General features: G+C 49.1%; 9 protein-coding genes across 9 annotated transcripts; 5 read left to right on the top strand and 4 right to left on the bottom strand.

Annotated features, from left to right (window-relative positions):
• Positions 1-145: 145 nt before the first annotated feature.
• On the bottom strand, positions 146-1,103 carry Z518_06136 (uncharacterized protein; the record flags this gene model as incomplete). The annotated part of the gene is made up of 2 exons (XM_013416946.1): positions 146-987; positions 1,049-1,103. 2 exons carry the CDS (start codon positions 1,101-1,103, stop codon positions 146-148), a joined length of 897 nt encoding a protein of 298 aa, XP_013272400.1.
• A 1,580-nt stretch (positions 1,104-2,683) lies between these two features.
• On the top strand, positions 2,684-4,189 carry Z518_06135 (uncharacterized protein; the record flags this gene model as incomplete). Its single annotated transcript, XM_013416945.1, has 3 exons — positions 2,684-2,827; positions 2,882-3,039; positions 3,091-4,189. 3 exons carry the CDS (start codon positions 2,684-2,686, stop codon positions 4,187-4,189), a joined length of 1,401 nt encoding a protein of 466 aa, XP_013272399.1.
• A 372-nt stretch (positions 4,190-4,561) lies between these two features.
• Positions 4,562-5,738, top strand: Z518_06134 (uncharacterized protein; the record flags this gene model as incomplete). Its single annotated transcript, XM_013416944.1, has 3 exons — positions 4,562-4,943; positions 4,980-5,519; positions 5,572-5,738. 3 exons carry the CDS (start codon positions 4,562-4,564, stop codon positions 5,736-5,738), a joined length of 1,089 nt encoding a protein of 362 aa, XP_013272398.1.
• Positions 5,739-6,187: 449 nt separating this feature from the next.
• Positions 6,188-6,556, top strand: Z518_06133 (uncharacterized protein; the record flags this gene model as incomplete). The annotated part of the gene is made up of 1 exon (XM_013416943.1): positions 6,188-6,556. The coding sequence occupies one exon, from the start codon at positions 6,188-6,190 to the stop codon at positions 6,554-6,556; it is 369 nt and encodes a 122-aa protein (XP_013272397.1).
• Positions 6,557-6,955: 399 nt separating this feature from the next.
• Positions 6,956-7,270, top strand: Z518_06132 (uncharacterized protein; the record flags this gene model as incomplete). The annotated part of the gene is made up of 1 exon (XM_013416942.1): positions 6,956-7,270. The coding sequence occupies one exon, from the start codon at positions 6,956-6,958 to the stop codon at positions 7,268-7,270; it is 315 nt and encodes a 104-aa protein (XP_013272396.1).
• Positions 7,271-8,535: 1,265 nt separating this feature from the next.
• Positions 8,536-10,059, bottom strand: Z518_06131 (uncharacterized protein; the record flags this gene model as incomplete). The annotated part of the gene is made up of 3 exons (XM_013416941.1): positions 8,536-8,891; positions 8,951-9,413; positions 9,466-10,059. The coding sequence occupies 3 exons, from the start codon at positions 10,057-10,059 to the stop codon at positions 8,536-8,538; spliced, it is 1,413 nt and encodes a 470-aa protein (XP_013272395.1).
• A 1,899-nt stretch (positions 10,060-11,958) lies between these two features.
• Positions 11,959-12,517, bottom strand: Z518_06130 (uncharacterized protein; the record flags this gene model as incomplete). The annotated part of the gene is made up of 2 exons (XM_013416940.1): positions 11,959-12,207; positions 12,266-12,517. 2 exons carry the CDS (start codon positions 12,515-12,517, stop codon positions 11,959-11,961), a joined length of 501 nt encoding a protein of 166 aa, XP_013272394.1.
• Positions 12,518-15,267: 2,750 nt separating this feature from the next.
• Positions 15,268-16,453, top strand: Z518_06129 (uncharacterized protein; the record flags this gene model as incomplete). Its single annotated transcript, XM_013416939.1, has 4 exons — positions 15,268-15,625; positions 15,689-15,918; positions 16,067-16,326; positions 16,399-16,453. 4 exons carry the CDS (start codon positions 15,268-15,270, stop codon positions 16,451-16,453), a joined length of 903 nt encoding a protein of 300 aa, XP_013272393.1.
• Positions 16,454-16,702: 249 nt separating this feature from the next.
• Positions 16,703-18,397, bottom strand: Z518_06128 (uncharacterized protein; the record flags this gene model as incomplete). The annotated part of the gene is made up of 1 exon (XM_013416938.1): positions 16,703-18,397. The coding sequence occupies one exon, from the start codon at positions 18,395-18,397 to the stop codon at positions 16,703-16,705; it is 1,695 nt and encodes a 564-aa protein (XP_013272392.1).
• Between the last annotated feature and the right edge of the window lie 2,244 nt (positions 18,398-20,641).

Genomic DNA, 20,641 nt, shown 5'->3' with positions numbered 1-20,641 from the left:
TTCTCGATCTCCTCCAGGTGCCTAGCTAGATGCTAGTCTAGCAGTAACTCTGGATATCATATGGTTCAGATGCAGCCATTCACCAGGCGTTAAGCCCACTACCTGCGTGGGTGATGTTTTACAAAAGTTGCCAGTCATTCTCATATCATGCCATGTATTCTCGCACCCATCTCCTCTTCGCTCCTCCACTCAGAGCTTGAGCAGCATTATCATTAGGCTGGGCGTCTCCGAAACCGCAACCGCCATCTCGAGTCTGTGCAATAATTGCACCCGCGCATAGGCCGCTGTTGAACCCACAGCATCCAGATGCACAGTCGGCATCGCTAAAGCATTGGCCAGTGATGAACTGCTTTCCGGCGCCGTTTCCTACATTTTCAGCTCCTGGAAGGCTGCTGTTGATGGTGCCATCAGATGAACTGCCCGAGGCGCCTCCAGAAGCGGCAGTGGCGGCTGCAGTAGTGTTGGCTTGAGCAGCGGTGGCAGCGGGCGATGTTGGTTGTCCTCCTCCCCCGGTGAGGGCTTGAGCAGCATTGTCGTTTGGCTGAGCATCGCCGAATCCACATCCTCCATCACGCTCTTGGGCGACGACAGGACCTGCACATTTGCCGGAATTGAAGCCACAGCAACCAGAGGCACAGTCGGCATCACTTGTGCATGGGCCAGTGATGAACTGTGTACCTGTTCCCCCGTTGCCTGTCGATCCACCAGAAGCGGCCGTGGTGGTGGCATCGGCAGCGCCCGTATTCATATTCGGCGCCGCTGCAGTAGCAGTGGACGTTGCAGGTGTTCCTCCTCCTGTGAGGGCTTGGGCGGCATTATCATTGGGCTGAGCATCTCCAAAGCCACATCCCCCATCACGTTCCTGGGCAACAACTGGCCCAGCACATTTTCCAGAGTTGAAACCACAGCAGCCCGATGCGCAGTCGGCGTCACTTGTACAGGGGCCGGTAATGAATTGGGTCCCTTGACCAAAGACTAGTGGCACCACTGAGTGGAGAGTGGTTGTCAACTCGTCAATCTCGAAGCTAGAGGGAGTGGAAAGACTCACAATTCAACAATAAGAACAGGAACGCAAAAGATCTTGAAAGGGGGGTATTGGCCATGTTGGTTGATGTAGAAGTAGACTGTCCTAGCAGTTGATGATTCGAGCGAATGCAAAGCGTATTTGATCAAGACTTGAATAGAATGACGGAATATGAACAACGTCAATGAAGGAAAGACTTTGAAGTTACGTGGAGGGCAAAAACGAGAGCTTGGGAGATACGGCGCGAATTTGAAGGAAAAAATAATTGACTCACAGAAGCCAGCACTTACCCTGAAAACTCCTTTTTCCATTAGCAATGAGAACCAACAAACAGCCTCCAAGGTGGTATTGGAATGAGTGGATGTACACATCTTTCCCCCATGATCAGTTTTGAGAGGATGATGCACGATGCAACCATAATCCAATAGCCAAACGAGTCAACGAGGAGGGAAGTTGGCTCCCAAACAGTGGCACACAAGGCTGTGACAAGTTGTAGGAGAGCCAGCCTTGTTAGAGTGTCGCAGGTTGTTCCAGAGCCCACGAGAGGTTGCGGGGGTCGGCCCAAGGATTGGCTACCAGTCCCCGGTTCCTGAATCACCAATCGTAGCAGCTTTGAGCCCGGTTTGAGGTTGGGTTTCGGATTGCCCAGAGTCCATCTGGTAGTGGATGCTGATGATACTACGATGGAATGTTCCTGTTGCCCTGCCTGCGAGAAGTCGTCATCGTCCTTTCCATCAATGCAGTAATCCGCAGCTGAGGGAGCCGATGAAGCCCTGTCACTTCCGCTGACGATGAAGTTCACTTGTCAGCACCAGCCACGCCATCAGCCTAACCCTAGGGATGACCGCAGGGGGGGTGCAGGCGCATGTCGAGTCTACAGCCTTAACCGAAACCCCCCTGCTGCGCCTGGAGGAAGATGCCAGCGATTGACCCTTCGAGAATTCATTCACGCCTAAAAGATCCCATGCCACAACGCGTCATCAAACACTCCCGTCCTTCGGTCACCTTCATCTAAGTTGACCAGAGGTAAGGCGCGTCCAAATGTCCAATCAATCAAAGCAATTTGTTTCAATGCTGAGAAGATCGAGAACCCTCGCCAATCGATCATGATGCCCCTCGTTACATGAAGCGACTTGAAGCGAGCGAACGTTTTGGGGGGCAAACCTTGAAGAGGAGACTCGCTTCTTCTGGGCGACGCCACCGCCTGTCGCTGCCTTTTCGGGCGACATTCCTAACGCAATCCAACTAACACCACACTCCCTCGGAGCTTCCACCCTCTCTGTTTCTCTCTCAACAAAACCCCTTGAAATCAAAGAGAGTGAGCGACTAGAGTACTTATCTACAGACTACCGGAACACCGAGGCTAGGTATGACTCAGACAGTGTTTTTTCGGCATGTATCCACACCACAAATAAGGCCCCCCAACTTTGGGGATTTGGAGGGGATTCCCCGTCTTAGCGAATCTGGCAGTACCACTTCTCTCAAGACAGCGCCAATCATTCTCTGTACGGAATAACTACGCACGTTCCCATCGGATCTCCTTCCCAGTAGGTTGTGCTTCCACCGGCTTCAGGCGACTATATAGAGGAAGGCCAAGTCAAATGGAGAACGAGGTGGACAGCTAACAAGTCTCTCCGTGTCTCTGTCTGTTCAGCAAAAATGCGTCGACCAAGTGTGCAAGTTGGAATTATTGGTGCCGGGATGGGAGGCCTGGCGGCGGGCATTGCCATGGCAAGAGCAGGAGCCCAGGTGACTCTGTTGGAGGCCGCCTCTGAATTGGGGGAGATAGGTGCAGGTATTCAGGTATTGATCGCCTTCCCAACACAGACCTGAACGTGGGAGCTGAGGACCAGTTAGATGGTTCCAAATGTGTCTCGCTTCCTGATCCGCTGGGGAGTTGACAAGATCATCGGAGATAACCTGGTTTTGCACGATGAGTGCAATACGTGGGACAAATCCGAGCTGGTGGCGTGGGCCGATCCCAAAGTCATGGCGAAGAATACCGGTTTTCCCTGGTGAGCGGACCTCAACCTGGCCTTCGTTGCACTGCTAACCCTTTGGTTAAGGTGGGTTGTTCGTCGAGACCATTTGCATGCCGGGTTGTCCGAATCAGCCAAGCGCCACGGTGCCAAAATGGTTGTGAATGCAAGGGTCTGCAAGATAGGATACGTAGAGGACGATGTCGAAGTCGAGACCACGGGAGGCGACGTTTATCGCTTCCATCTGGTGATCGGGGCAGATGGTATCCGGTCATTTATGCGACAGCAACTCTTTCCCGGAGTGATGCCCAAAGCAACATCCAAGGTTGCCGCCTATCGAGGAGTACTGTCGTACGACAAGATTTTCGCCGAAGTGCCCGAAGCCCGATCTTACCTTCGCAACACGATGGACGTATGGTCAGGGATGAAAGGATATGTTCTGACATATCCCATATCGGGCGGAAAGGAGTGCAATATCGTCACAGCATTTTGCAAAGATTACTATGTCACCCAAATGGAAGAGGTGGACATCAACGAATTCCGTGAATACTACAAAGATCTCCACCCTATTATCCAGAAGGTCATCAGACTTGTTCCGTATACACAACGCTGGCCTCTGCTCCAGATGCCGAAGATGGAACGATGGTCCAATGAGAAGAGGAATGTCGTTCTTCTTGGTGATGCTGCTCACTGTATGCAAAATCATATGGCACAAGGGGCCGCTACCGCCGTGGAAGACGGAGCTTTCCTCGGGCGAGTGATCTCGGGGGTGGTGAGGGGTGCCATCGACGTTCCCAAAGCAGTCGAGCTCTATGAGAACCGTCGAATTCCAAAAGCATGGATCAAACAACAAATCTCTTTCGTTTCTGGGATCGTGAATATGACGAGCGAGGAAGAAAGACTGAAGATCCGCGACAAGGCGACAAGGCCCGAGATTTGGGCACGCGATCAAAACCCCGTCGATCCGCCACAGCTGCCTCCCGCATATCGATCATGGCAGTTCTACTCCAGTGAGAACACCATGCCGGGGCTGTTCTATTATGACGCGGAGGGCGATGCCGACAACGCCGTTTGCGAATACCTTCAAAGCGTTGGCGAAGTAGACGATTTTGAGATGCTTTCTGCCAATCTGAAGAACATGTGGACCGGGTATGTCGACAATAACGGCACTACCATTGAGGAATAAGGCCTTAGCAATGGTGATCCCACCCCGACAAACGCCGACTACGCTCGCCACGAGAAAGGTCTCGAGATTGTTGGACAGTTTGGCGGAGTTTGTGGGGTATCTTGACAATCACTTTAAATCTAAACCGGCATCCTTGGCTTCGAATGAGAGCAAAGCCCTTGTCGGACTTGCCCACACAGGGCATCAGATAAAATAGACTTCAGACAGCCATATTCGCCAATACATTTCTTTTATGCACTTGAGCTGCGGATTTTACCGACCTAGCAGACTATACTTCTATTCAACAGCTACGCGTTGACCTGATAACTTCTCGGTAAGACTTCTCAAACCATAGCCGTTCAAGGGAAGCAGATACCACTTCTCACATAAGCGATGGTGGATATTATCAGAACGAGCCCGGAAGGCCACCAGGAAGTCAAGACTGGGTTAGGATGGCGAAAGGTTCTAACGGCCGATAGTAACGCGGCCACAACAGATCTCCCTGTCATTGATATCCAGGACATTTCACATCCGAATCTAAAGCATCGGAGGAGAGTCGCCAAAAGCATATGTGACGCTGCTATTAATTCGGGGTTCTTTTATATCAGAAACCATGGTGTCCCAGAGGATGACGTTGAATCCATCTTCAGAGAGGCTAAACGCTTTTTCCACGACTTAACGCTTGACGAAAAGATGGAGTTCAACACAGAGAAGCATAAGCACTACTACGGCTATTATCCGATTAATCTTGATCCAAACATACCTGCTGGCGCTAGTAAGTAGTTCAACCAGGTCCCGAATTGCCTAACAGGATCAGAGCTGAACGAGGGTATCAACTACGGGTATGAGCCATCTATTGACCCCGATGCAGCCAGTCAACAAAATAACGGCGATAACTGGTGGCCTTCGAAGGATCGTCTTCCAGGCTACGAGGAGAATGTGAAGAAATATATGTCTCATATGCTCAGACTGAGCCGAAGTCTGCTTCGAATGTTTGCCCTTGGCCTTGACCTAGATGAACATACATTCGATTATTTGGCTACGCAGCCGTATTCTATCCTTAAAATGGGCCATTATCCCGGCAAACTATCTGGATCAGATGAACCGTCGGCCATCAGACCTCATACGGACTACGAGCTACTGACGGTATTGTTACAAGACGATATCGCCTCCCTTGAAGTGTTATCGAACACTGGCCAATGGATTCAAGCAAAACCCGTCCGGGGTACATTTGTGGTGAACATCGGAGACTCAATGTCGATGCTCACAAATGGTCTTTTTGTGTCGACGATGCATCGGGTGATCAATAGCTCGAGGAAAGATCGATACTCCGTGCCTTTCTTCCTTGGTGGTGAGTATCCCGTTCCAGCCTTGCTTTCGTCCTCTCTGCTTACCATTCCCAGCGAACCAGGAAGCCGAACTCAAAGCGCTCGATCGATTTGTGACGTCTGAACAACCAGCAAAATTCCAGGCCATGACGTCCGGAGAATATGTCCGTCGGTCCCTGCAGGCTGTCTACTCGAAACCGAACACCGAAATTGTCTACGAAACGATCGAGCTCCGTATGTGAGGAAGACTGCGTCGTCGATGGATTTAAACTTCGGGACATAATATTCATATGAGATGAATCAAGCTGTTTATTAGTCCATGCTCATTCTCCAGTTTCTCCCCGGGCCCTTTGATAGACGACAACCAAGAACCGTTCGAATATCTACATACTCCTCTGATCGAAGCGGCAATACACCTTCTGTCACATTATCTCTCAAATATAATAGCTGCATCCATTAACTAAATGGTCACGCCCTAGGTAAAGCACAAGTCTGGGGATGCCTATTCCAAATCCCAAAGAGCTGCCAGGTGTTTGTTTGGTCGGTTGTTTGCTGACTGATGACACCTTTCCATCTGCACTTCATTTTGACAATTTCATCTTTGACTTCTCACTTCAGCTGTCTCATTTCGACTTGATCAGCATCATGCACTCCCCATATCAAATGGGCCCGGCCATGGTGACTTGCAAAGATGTCAAGAACACAAGCTTCCTCTGATGCAGAGGGTGGCATATCCAGTGTTGAATTGCCTTCCTTCTTGGCAGTCTCTACCTGTCAACTATTCAAATCTTCCACTGATTCAGATCCTGAATCATCAGACGCTGAATCAGCTTCACCTTCCGTGGCTTACGGTCACGGGCCACTTGAAACCTTCCGGAACTGTGTACTCGAGTACGCCTTGGAACTATGGCGTGGAGTATCTCCAAATCAAGTCAATGTTGAGCTTATAGCAGGTAAAGAGTTCAACCGTATCGTTGGTTTCTCTAAGCAGCCTGACGGGCATCAAGAAGAGACTCAATATATTCTACGGGATATCACGTTTTGCATTCGCAAAGGTTGATCGCGATGTCGCAGTCTTGTGCCTTCTGCATCTGTATCTGTATTCGGTGATTCCAGTCCCAGATGTTGTGGCCTTCGACGAGACAAGCAACAACAAACTAGAGGACACTTTGATGGTGCAACACCTCGTCCCGTGACACAGTCTAATTTCCTCTTTCCAAATTTGACCGCCAGGGTAAGTACAGAATCCACAAGGCCAAGGTCTTGTTTTCCGCCAGATGCTGGGCCTGGAGAGCTCTGCCACCAAACGACAAACCAACCCGCATGTACAGCAATTCGCTTCCTAGCCACAGTCCACGTGAGATCCATTATGCCTACGTTCTGGGACAGAAAGGTCGGGGCTATCAGACAATGCTTTGATCCAATCTGTCAATTGGGATTCATGGTCCCTTTGGTGACAATGACCTCTGAGCCGGGCGCTGATGGCTGGTTCTCGGGTAATCATATCTCTTTATGTCATCTAGACCTCGCACCACGGAATATATTGGCCGGCCTGATGGGGGACGGCCAATCACCTCAAATCACTGCCATCTTCGGGTGGGACAGCACCGTCTTTGCTCTCAGCTTCATGTCTTGCGCACCGCCACTCCGGGTCTGGGCCTGGAACAATGAGGAGGATGAGGATGAGCGGACTGCTAACGACGATCCTCCTCCAGTAGAGAGTCGGCAGCTAAAGAGTTATTTTGAGGAAGCTGCTGGACTGGATTATGTATGACCTGCGGACGCACCTGCTTCCTGATTGGCGAGACGGCCTATGAAGTTTGCTATCGACACTGGTGGAATATGGTATTCACAAGACCTGGATGAGGCGGAACCGATGTTGAATGAATGGAAGGAAATCAATCGATCGCACCAACGTAGAGGCGACGGAGAGAAAGATTCACAACCGTCACATATAAGATAACATTTGCAGACATTGGACGCCACTGGCAAGCGGCTCTGAAGTTCGCATATCTTCAAGGGGCTTATGCTTTCTTCCCAGACCACTTTCTCGTGCACCAAGCCCAAAAGGAGCATAAATGGTTTGAAAATAGGCCAAATAATACAGAAACTTCGAGTTCGGTGCTTCAAGATTACAGCTTTTGTCTGATCTAGCAGGATGGAGACTTTGCTAGAATAGATTTCCTTGCATTTTTGCTGGGTCCAGCGAGTATTTCTCATCATATGCGATTTTCAAAACGTGTACTTCAAGAACAACCCTGCCTATTGTAAGTATCTTCCGGGCCTCTGTGCTGACAACCTCATGTCATTATCGCCGACAAAAGCCAGAATCGCTTTCACAAAACTACTGAACTGTTCAACGCAGAGCAATTGGCAATGCGAACATTGTCGTACACCTGCTAGTCTGTTAGAGTACCTCAGGGTGGAATCGTAATGACACGAAGGTATGGGAGCTGGGCCATGATCTATTGTGAATGACGACGAGGCGGTCCATATAACATCGACTAATCGCACTTTGGGGAGGCACAAGGCAACATACTCCCCGCGGCGATTCGAGGGGTACTAGCTTGCGGGCTTGGCATGCTTGGTGTCTCAACGTCAGGGGGGCCAGCCTCGTGACAGAATCTCAGATTTGGTATTTCGAGAACATTGTTGGGTTAGATTGGCGTAGGTGTAGACAATACAGGATTCATGCACACATGGGCAACAGGGTGATTTGTTTAGCACAGGATCATATTCATGCTCATGTCCTATAGCCTGTTCCTGGTCATTACAGATTGTTCAAGACCTTAAAGGTCACCAGTGATATCAAGGAGCTGTGTAGCATAGGAATCTCGTCAAGACCATAGAGACCTCTTCAAAGGTCGATAGCAATATATCAAGCCTGTAAGTTGCTAAGATTTGGGAGGAGGGTTACACATTCCTGTGCCTGGAGCATGAGTATTTTGGTTCCGACGATCCACTGCCCTTTTGATAGATGGTCAACGAGCCTTTCAAACGCTCTGGAGCTAATATTTAGCTCAACTTCTATTATCGTCGTTAATCAATGAAAGCCGGTCTCAGCACCAGTTCTGCAACATCTCCCAAGCGAGGCACCGTCGTTCGCGGGCCAATTGTGCTTCCATCAGTGAAACTCTGACTAGATTCTTGGAAACTGCTGAGCTTCACCAAGGCCAGTGTTTGGAATTCTCGAGCATGACGAGCAATTCCATCTACCCCATTCGTCGGTTCTTCTCCAACCTGTCCGCCAAAATTCAATGGCATGTCGTTGCTTGAGATTTGCAATCGCATTTCCCAGACCTTAAGCCACGTCTCTAAACCTTTTCGGAGCAGTGATTGAGTCGACGGGAACAGGCAAAGAGACGTGCATTGGCTGAATATAATACTGTGAATTGCTGTAATGACGAGATGTTACTAGGATATAGGCAGGTATGCGAAGGAATTTTATGCTCACCTGAGACAGTTGCAAAAAGATTCAAGGCAGTCAGTCCGAACAATTTCGTTGGGACATCATCGCTATCCTTATGATCGAAACAGAGCGTTGCAATTACGTCGCAGACCAGGAAGTCTTTGATTCGGAAGTAATCGGGATGTGTCGTGCGTGTTCTTTCGAGGAATTCTTGGGGATTCTGAGCCATAAAACAGGGCTCTGAGCAAGAAAATCCCATCTCAAGTTCTGAGATTGAGATTCGAGGAGGAACGTTATGAAATATGGTGAATTCTGTGTCGAGAAGAAAAACAAAAGTCAGGGTTCTGGCATGGGAAAAGTTAGTTAAACACGCTAGAATGAGGACAGCCAAATGTGCCTGCCTGATCAACTCCTCGTTGAAGATGAAAGCTGACCAGTCCATCTGATTTCGATTCAAGTCGAGGTCATCTCCATGCCTTGCGCGCTCAAATCCTAGATCTCTGGAAGCCTTGGTCAATTAGTCAACGTAATCAGAAAACGAGGCCATGGGGGAGACTCACGAACACAATAGCCGAAAATCTTTGTCGCCGAATCCTTGTTTGAGCGGCATCAGAGCCTTCCCAGTTCTGCAACACACATATCATTAGGCCACTCTGAATAATATCCAACCTCTCATGTAATGATCCTTCGGAATCCTGGCTGCCAGAATTGGTTTTGGGTCCCGACAAGAGCGGATGTTGAAAAACAATCTCCACTATGTCGAGCCATGATCTGGCATTTTTAAGGTCTTCTGTATTGGAAGACATCAGGGCCCCCGTGAGTGCCAGAACGAAAATGGTCTCGATTCGAGCCGTCGAGATGTCGAAACTGGGTCTGTGAAGGATGGGACAATTGAAGTACCATCGATCCCAGAACAGCTGTGTGAATCTCTCGAGATTGAACGGGTTGAACATTTCGATTTGGGAGTCTTTTGAAGGTATTTTGGCGTCAAAGGTGATAGCTAATTTGGGTTCGGCGGCTTGAATGGCGTCCCAGAGTGCTTTGGCGGGAAGAAAGAATGGATGACAGATCCATTCTATCATTTGGGGGATCTCAACTGTATTCGACCCGTCCACTCTGTCAGTCCGGGCAGATTGAGAATCAAATGAAGACATCACCTTCCATTGCAGCGATGAGCCGGACAGACGATTTGTCGGTGACCTTCCTCTTTCGGTTATCGTGATAAAGTTGAAAGTGCTATCTAGCCCAGAGGCTGTCACAAAATGAACAAGAAAGTCGAATCCAGCATTTGACTTTGAAATCGTCAAGGCATTTCCAGTGCCCGTAACGTCAAGAGCGAGTGCCTTCTCATCACACAGCGGGAAAATAGAAGAGACGTTGGAATCGGTGAAAAGGTTCGGAAGACACGGCTCGAACACTGGTAGAGGTCCAAGGTCCAGGAAAAGAGATTCAATATCCAAATTATGCCCTTCGCCACCGTCATCTTCACTCTGGCGACTGTCTTTGTCATAAGTACATGTTTGAGACTTTGCAAGGCAATTACCGCATGGATTTTGGAGATCGCATCCCTGTTTGACAGACGAACACTCATTACAAGATCTTTTCTTGCGACCCGGGGGCTTTTGATCTGGAATAGGTTCCCCCAGCATCTGTCGCGCAGCGCATGATTTCCAGTGCTTTCGCAGGGCATCACTGACATTGAATTAGCCTTTGGGATCTCTCTGAGAGTCTCTTGCCGGGTCTATACCTTCGCTTGAAAGTCGATGAGCAGAAAGAACATATGAAAGGTTTGCGGGGCAAATCTGTTGGCCAAAATTAGTGCGAGACTGACGTAGGGCGAGAGAAGCGGTCATAGTAAGTACGGGTTTGATAATGTCTCTGCAGGTGACCGCTGCGCGAGAAGGATGCAAAGCAGACCTGGCATTGATGCCGACGTGCTGGGTTCATTGCCGCTGTTTTCCCCATTCCCAAGACAAAAGCGAAGAAATGTCCTGATAAGATGGGTATATAGATAGCAATTACCGCAGAGATTTAGAATGATGAAATCATGGGCTTTTCTCTGGCTGTAATCATGAACGAGGCTTGACGCTTTCCCACAGATCAGGAGCGCTCAGGCTTATCTTCTGAGACAAGCGTGTCACCCGGCCTGCGAATCGCAGCGATTCAGTTTTCTGCAGTGCCAAATCAGCTCCGAGGGCCTGAATAGGATTTGCGGTAAATTAGTGGTCACTCAATGGTCAGCATCGTCGCTGATTCAAGTACCCTTTGCAGAATCCCCTCCGCCACCATTGCCAAGTACGGCCGTCAGCAACGCGCATTTACATTCCGTGTTCGGCCGAACCAACTCAGGGACGACGAAATATAGCTGCCAGTGTCCTTGAATCTCATTTTGTACGTTCTTTTCCCCTCATTGATTTCGTTGAGGCTCTGGTCCTCAGTCATTCCAAATCCAATCTATGGAGCAAGAAATACAACAGCAAAGGCAGTTGATTTGCACCATGTTACGTCGAGCGCATCGACGCAAACGGTCTCCCAAAGAAAATTAGGTAACACCGGAGTTGGACAGAATGCACTCCACCGGTAAATTAATCTTTGCGGCTCTCGTTATGGTGGAAGGCACCTTTGCTGACCAGTTTCTAACCCACCAGTCCTAACAGGCGCCCTACGAAGCCTCGATGGAACTCATAGAAGTTGATCATTACGATGGATGCCCCATACACAAGTTATGTTCACGGGAGCAGCAGCTTTGCCAGACGCTGTCATAAAAGCGAATGTGGGTGTAGGTCTGCAGAGATACACCCCCTGCCTCCAAAATATGCCAAGATTATTATTATATTCGAGGACTAACTCTCCATGCATTTGAGCCCTATACCGCTTGACACTGCCACGAACGAGATGATTCTTCTGCACACCTGTGAAGTGGCTTTGGGCTTTTGGAGAGATGATTAGCATACTGGAATATTCTGGGCACCCCTTTTCTTCCCTCATCACCTCCGTCACATCCTCTCCCTGATGATTTCCTTCATGACTTCAAGAGTCCCAAATCTCTAGACTTAGACGTCACACTCAATGAGTGCTGGTCGGAAATATTCCACGAAGGTGGCGGAGATCTGTCCCTCAGTGGTGATATTCATCATCGTGAGACCGCGAACTGGTAGTCCCTCCGAGCTGGTTCCGAGCCAGCGCCAAACCATCTGGGTGCAAGTGTGAAGCAAGTCGAGAGTCTGTGTTCCCGCAGTTGGAGGCGCAGCATGGAATGCAGCAATGAAGGCGGCTTTGGATGGAATAGAGATGGCTTCAAGCTGGTTTATAGAGTCAGCTACCAGCAAACCCCTTGGTCTCAAAGAGTATCACACTTACAGGCTTGCCAACTTCGGCATTAATAGAGTTGCTCATGGTGAAGAAATCATCGGCAAGGATAGCATCGGCAGTGGAATTGAACTCGGCGCCTGTAACTGAACGGCTGATCAACGTCTCGTAGGTGTTGATGATTTCTGTTGCCTTTGCATCGCTCAGACATTTTTTGCCACCCCCTCGACGAGGACCATGGGGACCCCATGCCGATACCAGACAGGTGAAGGCCGTCAGAACGGTGAAGAATTGGAATTGCATTTTGGATTTTGGTATGGTAACGAGCGTTGGCCTGTTGATAAACGAGCGTCGGGAGGTGAGAGAATAAAAGCACGAAAAGAGAAGAAACACAAACTAGACAACCACAGAGCTGTTGGGCCCTCTTTAAGGTTCTAGCCGCCCATGGCCCCGCAATCTCCCAGTATACCGGGAGGCCTGGGAAATTCTCCCTTCCACTCTCCATGTGATTGATACGGCTAGGGTTTTCAAGAATTAGGCGAGTCCAGATTGTATGCTAACCAAGAGGAGGACAATGGGGCCATGGAATGTTACGTGGCAGTCTCGGCTCTCCACTTTGAAGGAAGAAGTGTTGGCGCCCAGAAAAGTCGGTCCAGTGCAAGCTTTGTCGTTGCATTTCGAAAGGAGCTTAAAGGGCCCACCTCGTAAATGAAGGCGCTTCATCCGACATGCTGGTAGCATGCAGCAGAGTGGCAAGATTAGAGTATGGCTATGGGTGAAAGAAATGCTCTCCAAATTTCGTTGCTGTATATGATTACCTCCGTTCTACATGAGGTTCGTAGTTTCTGAGTTTAATGCAGGTACTTAATGTAGGGGCCCCTCGCTACCACATTCTATCTCATCACAAGAACCTAGAAAAGTGGAGAGCGATTCGAGCCCAAGTCCTGGCCCCAAGCTACTTTTGTGGTAGTGGTTGGTACCCACTAATCAGGGTTCTTTCACGCCTTTATCTGGCTGGCATGGAGCTCATCATCATTGGCGTTCATTCCCCAGGTCATTGATAGCGGGTGGACCGGTAACTTTGTCCCTCGTGGGCGCCGTGCGAGGACAAGACTTCTTGTTTTCTTGTTTTGTTTCAGATGAGATTGTACCAAATCTCGCAACAAATTTGCTTCAGACAATGGGATCACGGGCTCCTGGATAAAATTGGCTTGGAAAATATCGCTCCGACCTACCCACTAATATAGATATTATCATTAAAACCTCGGTCTCTATGTTCTCATCTGTACACACTGAGGTACAGTATGTGTCTGTCTTGAAGAACTACTAACAGCCTACCGGGGTCATGACGTGGACCAATCGGGCTGTCGTCGATGTGCATGCGGGATGCAGCCGCCTCTTGCTGGCAGGGCGCATCTCAGGCGCTCGACCCCCTCCATCACTTCCATCGAGCTTGAATTCTGTATTCTTTGTGGAATGACCATTGCGTTTTCTTACCTCCTATCACTTTTCATCTCGTTTTCAGGTCTGCTACAAGCAAAGGGCAGCCTTCGTGGTATCAAAGCGACAATACTGGCCCGAAGCCAGCCTCAGCCTTACTGTGGGTGAGAAATTGAGAAGGTCACAGCAGGCATCGATTTTCTTTTTTGGGGGCGGAAGAGATCTACTAGTTTCTTGCTTGATTGCATTATCTTCCGTTGTCCTATTTTTCTCAAAACGAATCCGTCTGATGCTCCCATCATCCAACCACAGGCAGAACTCGGCAATTCAGCCTTTCTCGTGACTAAGCTGCTAACAGCTGTGTTGCAGGCTTGTGCCGAAGATTATTTTCAGCCTCAGGTTGTTACTGCATTGGAGCGCCTGAGTTAAAAATCGCTGGTCTTAAGGCTGGTCATTGAACTGGACCGGGAGGTGTTTCAACCTCCAAAGATCGAAGAATCGAAGAGGGTTGTCATCCAGAAGCTGAAACTTGTCATAAGTTTCAGCAGTGATGGCTCGATTTAAGCCGTGAGGCGATCCAGGTGGTGGACGAATTTTGGTGCTTGTGGAAGAATACGAAATATTGTCATGGTTGCTTTGTATACGGCTGCTGCACAAGCGATGAATCTTGTAAGTAGTGGCAGCACTCTAGGTTGAGGTGCTATATTAGAGAGCCAGTAAATGAAGAGACAATGTACCTTTTGGATTAGCTGAATATGAAATTGACAGACTGTGGCCCCTGAACTTCTTCAACCGCAGCCGAGCTTTTTCCTCGCTTCTATGTCTGCACCCAACCTTGATCATCATCTTTGCTGTTAGAGGTGGACTTATCACAACAGCCACGCACGCCAAATTGGCATGGCGGAGTACGGACACTCGATGATATACCTAGGTTAAGATGTCAGTTATTTACTCAGCCTCGCGGTGCTCCGCGTGACCCACGCCAATCAATCTAATGGCCGGCGCTAAAAATCGATGTTCCAGGACTCAAACTATTTTGCTATTGCATGCTCTTCATCAACACTCCATTCTGTATGGAGCTATCTTTCGAATGCTGGGGCATTCGCCAGGCACAATTGAATGGCGCCCATTCATCCGAACTGGCCGTTCAGATCTCATCATTGACCGAGTAGCTGATCAACTTTGTTGTATTGGCTCTTTTGGCTAACTCGTGTGCACCGGGCATGGAGCAAGGAAAGCCGGCAACCAAGTATGCATCGAAGAATTTGCCAAATCATTTCGTGGATGTCTTTGGAATTGCAATACTTGTTATAGCACGTTCTGCTTCAATACTATCGTATTTTACAATGAACCGGCGGTCGGCCGGGCTTACTTCACGAGGCGCGCGCTTCGAGCTCCGCCGTCGAGCACACGCTCTCGGTCCTTCATTAGCCAATACAAGAGCTTAAGCAGCTTTCGGTTCACACCTTGAGTGTTCGAAGGCCAGGTCACGACCAGAACTTGAAGCAGCGCTCCTCACATCGAACGCGAGTATAAACCAATGTGGATTCTAGATCAGCATCTATTTACTCTGGACTGACGATATCTCAGATGCTAGGGCAGGAAGACCGAAGATGTCGAGCAACAGATCCACAGTGACGATCGAGAGCAATGGGGCGCAGCGTGAGGAACTACGTCCTGAAGAAATGAGTATTGAGCAGTTGAAGGAAGCCGCACGAGACCATATCAAGCTCATCACCTACATGAAAGAAGATCCCGACCACGACCGGATTATCTTCCGGCGATTCACACGGCTGAATTTATTCAATATTCTAACGCTCCAACGCCAGCTCGCAGAGTACGACTCTCAAGTGCGCGTTGAAGGCTTCCATGCTTGCTTAGAAGGCGCGGTTGAGGTGGATCCGATTCGTTGCCCGACGGAAATGTTGGTGTCGATGTCACCAAAAATCGAAGAACTGCTTGAAAGATATAGTGAGTTTTTCTTAGTCCGTGGTCAGTAAAGCATTATGAATCGCTCTGATCCGGAACCATCAGATAAAGCCCTGTTTGCATACAAGCAGGTGTTGGAGATGCCGCCGACCTCGCACACAGTGCTAAAAACGTTGAAAGATAAAGCCGACAGCTTCGAACCGCTCAGGAACGAATACCATACGGAAGCATGCTGGGACGACACGATGGCCCTTGTTGATCGGGAGAAAGGACTCATTCACAAATTTATCGACAAGTTTATCAACAAGTCGCTCGGACTTGGGAGATTGTTTAAGGTAAGACAGTGAGATAGTAAAGAGACAGGAGTCCCCAAACCCTAGTCCGGGCAAGCTCGCTGTTGAACTTCTGTCAACGGGCTTTGGCATCACTTCCGCCCCTTACGAACATGGAAGGTTCTTGAAGCTAACCAGAATACGTTGTCAGCATCGCCGGAGCTGGGGGCCATCGGACAGTTCGGACCCGAGGTTCTTCATATACTCAGAGGCAAAGGTGCGGCGCGCAGAGCATATTATAGTTGACTTTATTATCTGCTGTCTCCTGGTCGCTCCCATCATTCTATTGTCGCGGCTCAATAGTCAGACCGCAAAGCTCGTCGTGGTTTCTGTGTGCCTGCCGCTCGCAGCTGTCGCGTCACCTGTCCTGGCAGCTAAGTCTACTCATACCAATCTTGCAGTTCTGGCAGGGTGAGCTCTGACATTTTCTCTCCCATGCCCTAAACTCTTCGGAAGGGAACAGAAACTAACAAATTCGCAAAGCTACGCTGCGATTCTCGTTGCATTCATAACCAATGGCAAGCTGCAAAACGCTTGAGATATATCTACCTGAGGTAGCGTGGTCGGAGAATGCTCATGTCTTGGGGGGAATGGGTTTCAATACTCCCGGAAGAAGAAAACTAGGAGTTGCGCTCTTGTTGTAATGTACAAAATCATCTCATAGACATAGATAGGCCCGGGAATGACGCTACGCCAAATTGATCAGGAACTAGCAAGGTCCTCCCCCCCCAGAACTTTCTTTCCCTAAGCTCCCAAAACCTAAAATCTTTTGCTTTGCAGCACAGATCTACTCTACGTAAAATACTCGTCCATCACCAGAAACCAGAACATTTATGCCACTCCGCTCTTCTTCAGAAAACGAGAGATCTTCCCACACGGACCACCGGTCAAGTCCAAAACCGTCATCTCCGGGAAATAACCGAATTTTAGATTCAGAGGCACCGACCACCATCCTCCCAGAACATTTATCTTGCACGCGCAGGATGGCCCCACCGTCCTCGTAGATCTCGATTTTCTGTAGGTCCTGGTGGCAGACGTATCTCCCGGCAAATCTTGTCATGTCGTTGGACCAGGTGGCCGTTTCCATATTGTCCATGTCTTCAAAGGCTCGAATTCTGTTGCAATTGCGCTCCCGTTCTTGTTCGACATGGTCGTAAATGGCGGCTTCGGGATATAGTGCAAAGACTTTTTCCAATATGTAACTCGCGATATGACTAGTGACATCCACCGGCCCTGCCCCATTCCCAAGCACAATGACAAAGGTATTGTCCAGGTGTGAGATGTAGACGGTGCTTGTAAAACCGTCAACCGTTCCACCTTTATAATGCACATACTTCGATTTCCCTTTGTGCGTTCCTAGAGTGTACGAGCTGGTTGATTGGAGACTGCGACTTAATGATTGTGCCCCGGCAAACTCAGAGTCCAGGGGACAGTAAATTCCTGCTGGAGAAGTCTCTGGTTCATCTTCGCCCGCGGCAGGAGAAAAGAACAGGTCCGCCTCTGCTTTTGTAAATGAGGATTTATGACCGTTGTAGGCATCCAGAAGGCCCTGGAGGAGCTTGGCCAGATCGTCAACACAGCTCCATGCTCCCATAGACGCGACTTCGACTCCGTCAGACAGATAATTGTGTCCCTGTGGACGAGGTGAGGAGCTCATGTCTGCTCGGATCCGGTAGCCTTCTAAAATCTCTGCTCTTTCCGATCTCAGCCTCTCCAGGGATTTTTGATCCGCCGCCGTATGTGTCATTCCCATTGGGCCGAATAGATATTCCTGCGCAATCTCGAAGAATGGCTTTCGGAGGAGCTCTTCAAGAAGCATCACCGCGAAAATGTGATTTGCATTGGAGTAGAGATAATGCTTATTATCGTTCTTCTGAAAATATTCATCTGTCATTCGCGGAGCTATTTTAATGAACTGTTGCTTGGTTCCAAGAAAAGTTTCATCAGGAGCAATGAAAGATGCATCCATGGGCGCAAAGGCATCCCAATGAAGTAGCAACTGTTCAATGCTAGGGTTCCTGGACGGCATTTTCATACCGGGTTTGTTGTTCCTTCGACGAAGCTCGTTGAACGTGGCAATCGCGCTATCCGTCCAAGCGATTCCCAGCTTTTTCATTGTACCATTTTCAAAGAGTCGAATGTAAATAATATCGACGAAGATCTTGGAATAGGAACCGATAGCAAACAGGCACTTCGACTCCCTCGACGGCGCTTCCGGCTCAGGGACGGGTGTGGAGTGTTCATGGCTGACGGCACCTGCCTGTTCAGATGTCGTTGGCTGTATCGATCCGTTGGAGTAGAATGTTCGTTTGATCAGTTTTCCATTTGTGTACATGCATAGGGAAACTTGCGGATATGCTGAAACGTTGACAAGCTTTTGAATCTCCCTCCTGTGCTTTGAGTCGTTAATATCAAAGCTATCCTGGAGAGATGCCTTTTGGAAGATATTCCTAAGATGCGACTCCAAGTAGCGAGAACTCATATTGATGAAGATTCAACTAGAGCCTTCCACTTGATACAAAAGAGAGCAAGTGTTGAAAAGGAATTGTAATGCAATCATGCCAGGCGCAGACGGGTGTACCCGTTCAATAGCACAAAGACCAATACTGCGCTGACTTCATCCAGCCCTTCTTTTGTGGTCCAGGGAGGCAATACGTTACCTTCTTTCTTAAACATGCTTTGAGCAGAAACTTTCCATTCGATATTCTCACTTATCTCTTGGGACACAGATCTTACGGCTCTCCATTGGAGCTTCCCGGTTCAAGCAGCTCTCATTAGAGAATGGCGAAACTCGGAGGTCGCGAGGTCTCGCTCGACGCCGGAACGATGTTTGCGAACCAGTCAACTTCCCTCACCGAATTTGCAGCTTGCCGTGAATGAATTAGGCTCTTTGAGAGGCAATAGTTGCATAATATAACGGGCAATTTTGAGAAGAAAGTCGCCAATATTGAGCATTGGCCATTGCGCACGGTGTCACTGCCAGCAACTCTCAACTGCACGACCACTGGAATAAGAGTAGAGCAGAAGCTCAATCATCTTTGCGTCATACGTCCCTCTGCTGGCATGAGAGAAACACGCGAAAGTGTCATTCACAGGTTGAACAGCTCAGTGGCATGCTATTGTCGGGCTGACTCTTGACTTTGGACTCTTGATCAAGCCGGTCTGCACACCTCCACTCTGAGGTCACATTCCTTGAACAGAATCGCGTAAGTAGATTTAGTTTCATCTTGGTGCCACGACTGTGCAAGGAAACATACAGTGTCATCCACGTCTCGGAGATATCAAATTGGACATTTGTCATGGCAGGACAAAGTACCTGCTGTGCATTGATTGACAGGGCATTGCGATGCGAATTCGTTCGCCGATGAAGATCCACAGAGAGCTGGATATCTGAACGTTCGTAAAGAACGTTTTATTTCATTCCTGAAGGCAAGGTTCGATTTCCACCAGGGGAGAGAATCATCCTGGGAGATAAATTCTGCTTACCACAGCCTAGAATATTTGGGGAGGGGGTCCGGGAAAAGAAACAGAATCAAAGAAGCAATGTGAGACAACCAAACGGGAGGTTGCTAATTAGACTCACGCAGAAGTCTATACACCGTCCCCAGGAGATAGGGCCCAGATGCGCCAGAGGGAAGGACCGAGATCGTGTTGTGTCAACTCCATTGTCAAGAGTACGACTGGGAGACTGAATATACATCCATGCGGATATTGGGAATTTGTTGGAGCTCGTTTCAGAGTGATATGTTGTGGAAGGACTGCTCAAAAAGCAACACTGACTTCCAAATGTGATATATCGCGTCGTCTGCAAACGGGGGCTTGTGAACTTCGCGAAGCCTTCTCTGGTCTCGAATCTTCGCCCAAACACAGATAATCGCCACATACTATCCAGTGTTGCAACTTAGGAGGACTGGCTTCACGATCGCTCGCCGTCCAACGGTAGGCAAACAGATTGATATTTACAGGTTTTCGAGGACCGGGCGCTGGGTTGGCGAAGGCAATGCATAAAACGACGTTTTGTTCCCAGCTCCGACTTGGGACTTGTCGCGGTATCACGATGTCGCTTTCAAGGCAGTCAACCAGACCATGGGAGAAGGGCGTGAAGCAAAGGGAAGAACGAGAGTCGGTCCCCAAAGGCAAAAGGCGGACGACATGGGTGACCGGACAGATTTGGCATCGGGCATGATCTGGTGGCGTTTTCTGATCGACAAAACCAGGCTGCACCGTAGACGAATTCTCGTCAAACTGCGCAGTTCGACACGCAGCCTCCAACTCAGCTGCTCTCATCGCAACACCGTTCCTGAGCTTTGATTATAATTGAGAGGCGTGATCAATACCTAGGATGCCTTCCGGTTCTACGGCTCATGCCATTCGATACGAAGGTACCTTCCGCCGGCGTCCGCCTGACAAAAAACCCCCGCGGAAGAAGAAACAGCCGCAAGCCAAACAGCAAAAGGCCGATGGAAGCCAGCAAACGACCGGACACAAAAGTCAAAAAAGGGAGCAGGCGGTTGGTACCCATTAGACCAGAGAAATGTTATAATGTTAACCTGACTCTTGCAGTCGAAATGTGCTATTCTATAGCAGGAGGATTAGCGTCACACTGCTCCCAGGAGAGCATGATACATGATCACAGTTCAAGCGAGTCAAGAACGAGAGACAGAGAGTCAGTGGGCAAGCAGTCCTTGCGCAAGTACAGCATTATATCTTCATTACCTTATCCATG

This window comes from Rhinocladiella mackenziei, assembly GCF_000835555.1.
Source record: "Rhinocladiella mackenziei CBS 650.93 unplaced genomic scaffold supercont1.4, whole genome shotgun sequence".
Taxonomy (NCBI): Eukaryota; Fungi; Ascomycota; class Eurotiomycetes; order Chaetothyriales; family Herpotrichiellaceae; genus Rhinocladiella; species Rhinocladiella mackenziei.
This window is presented reverse-complemented; position numbering and strand designations above follow the sequence as displayed.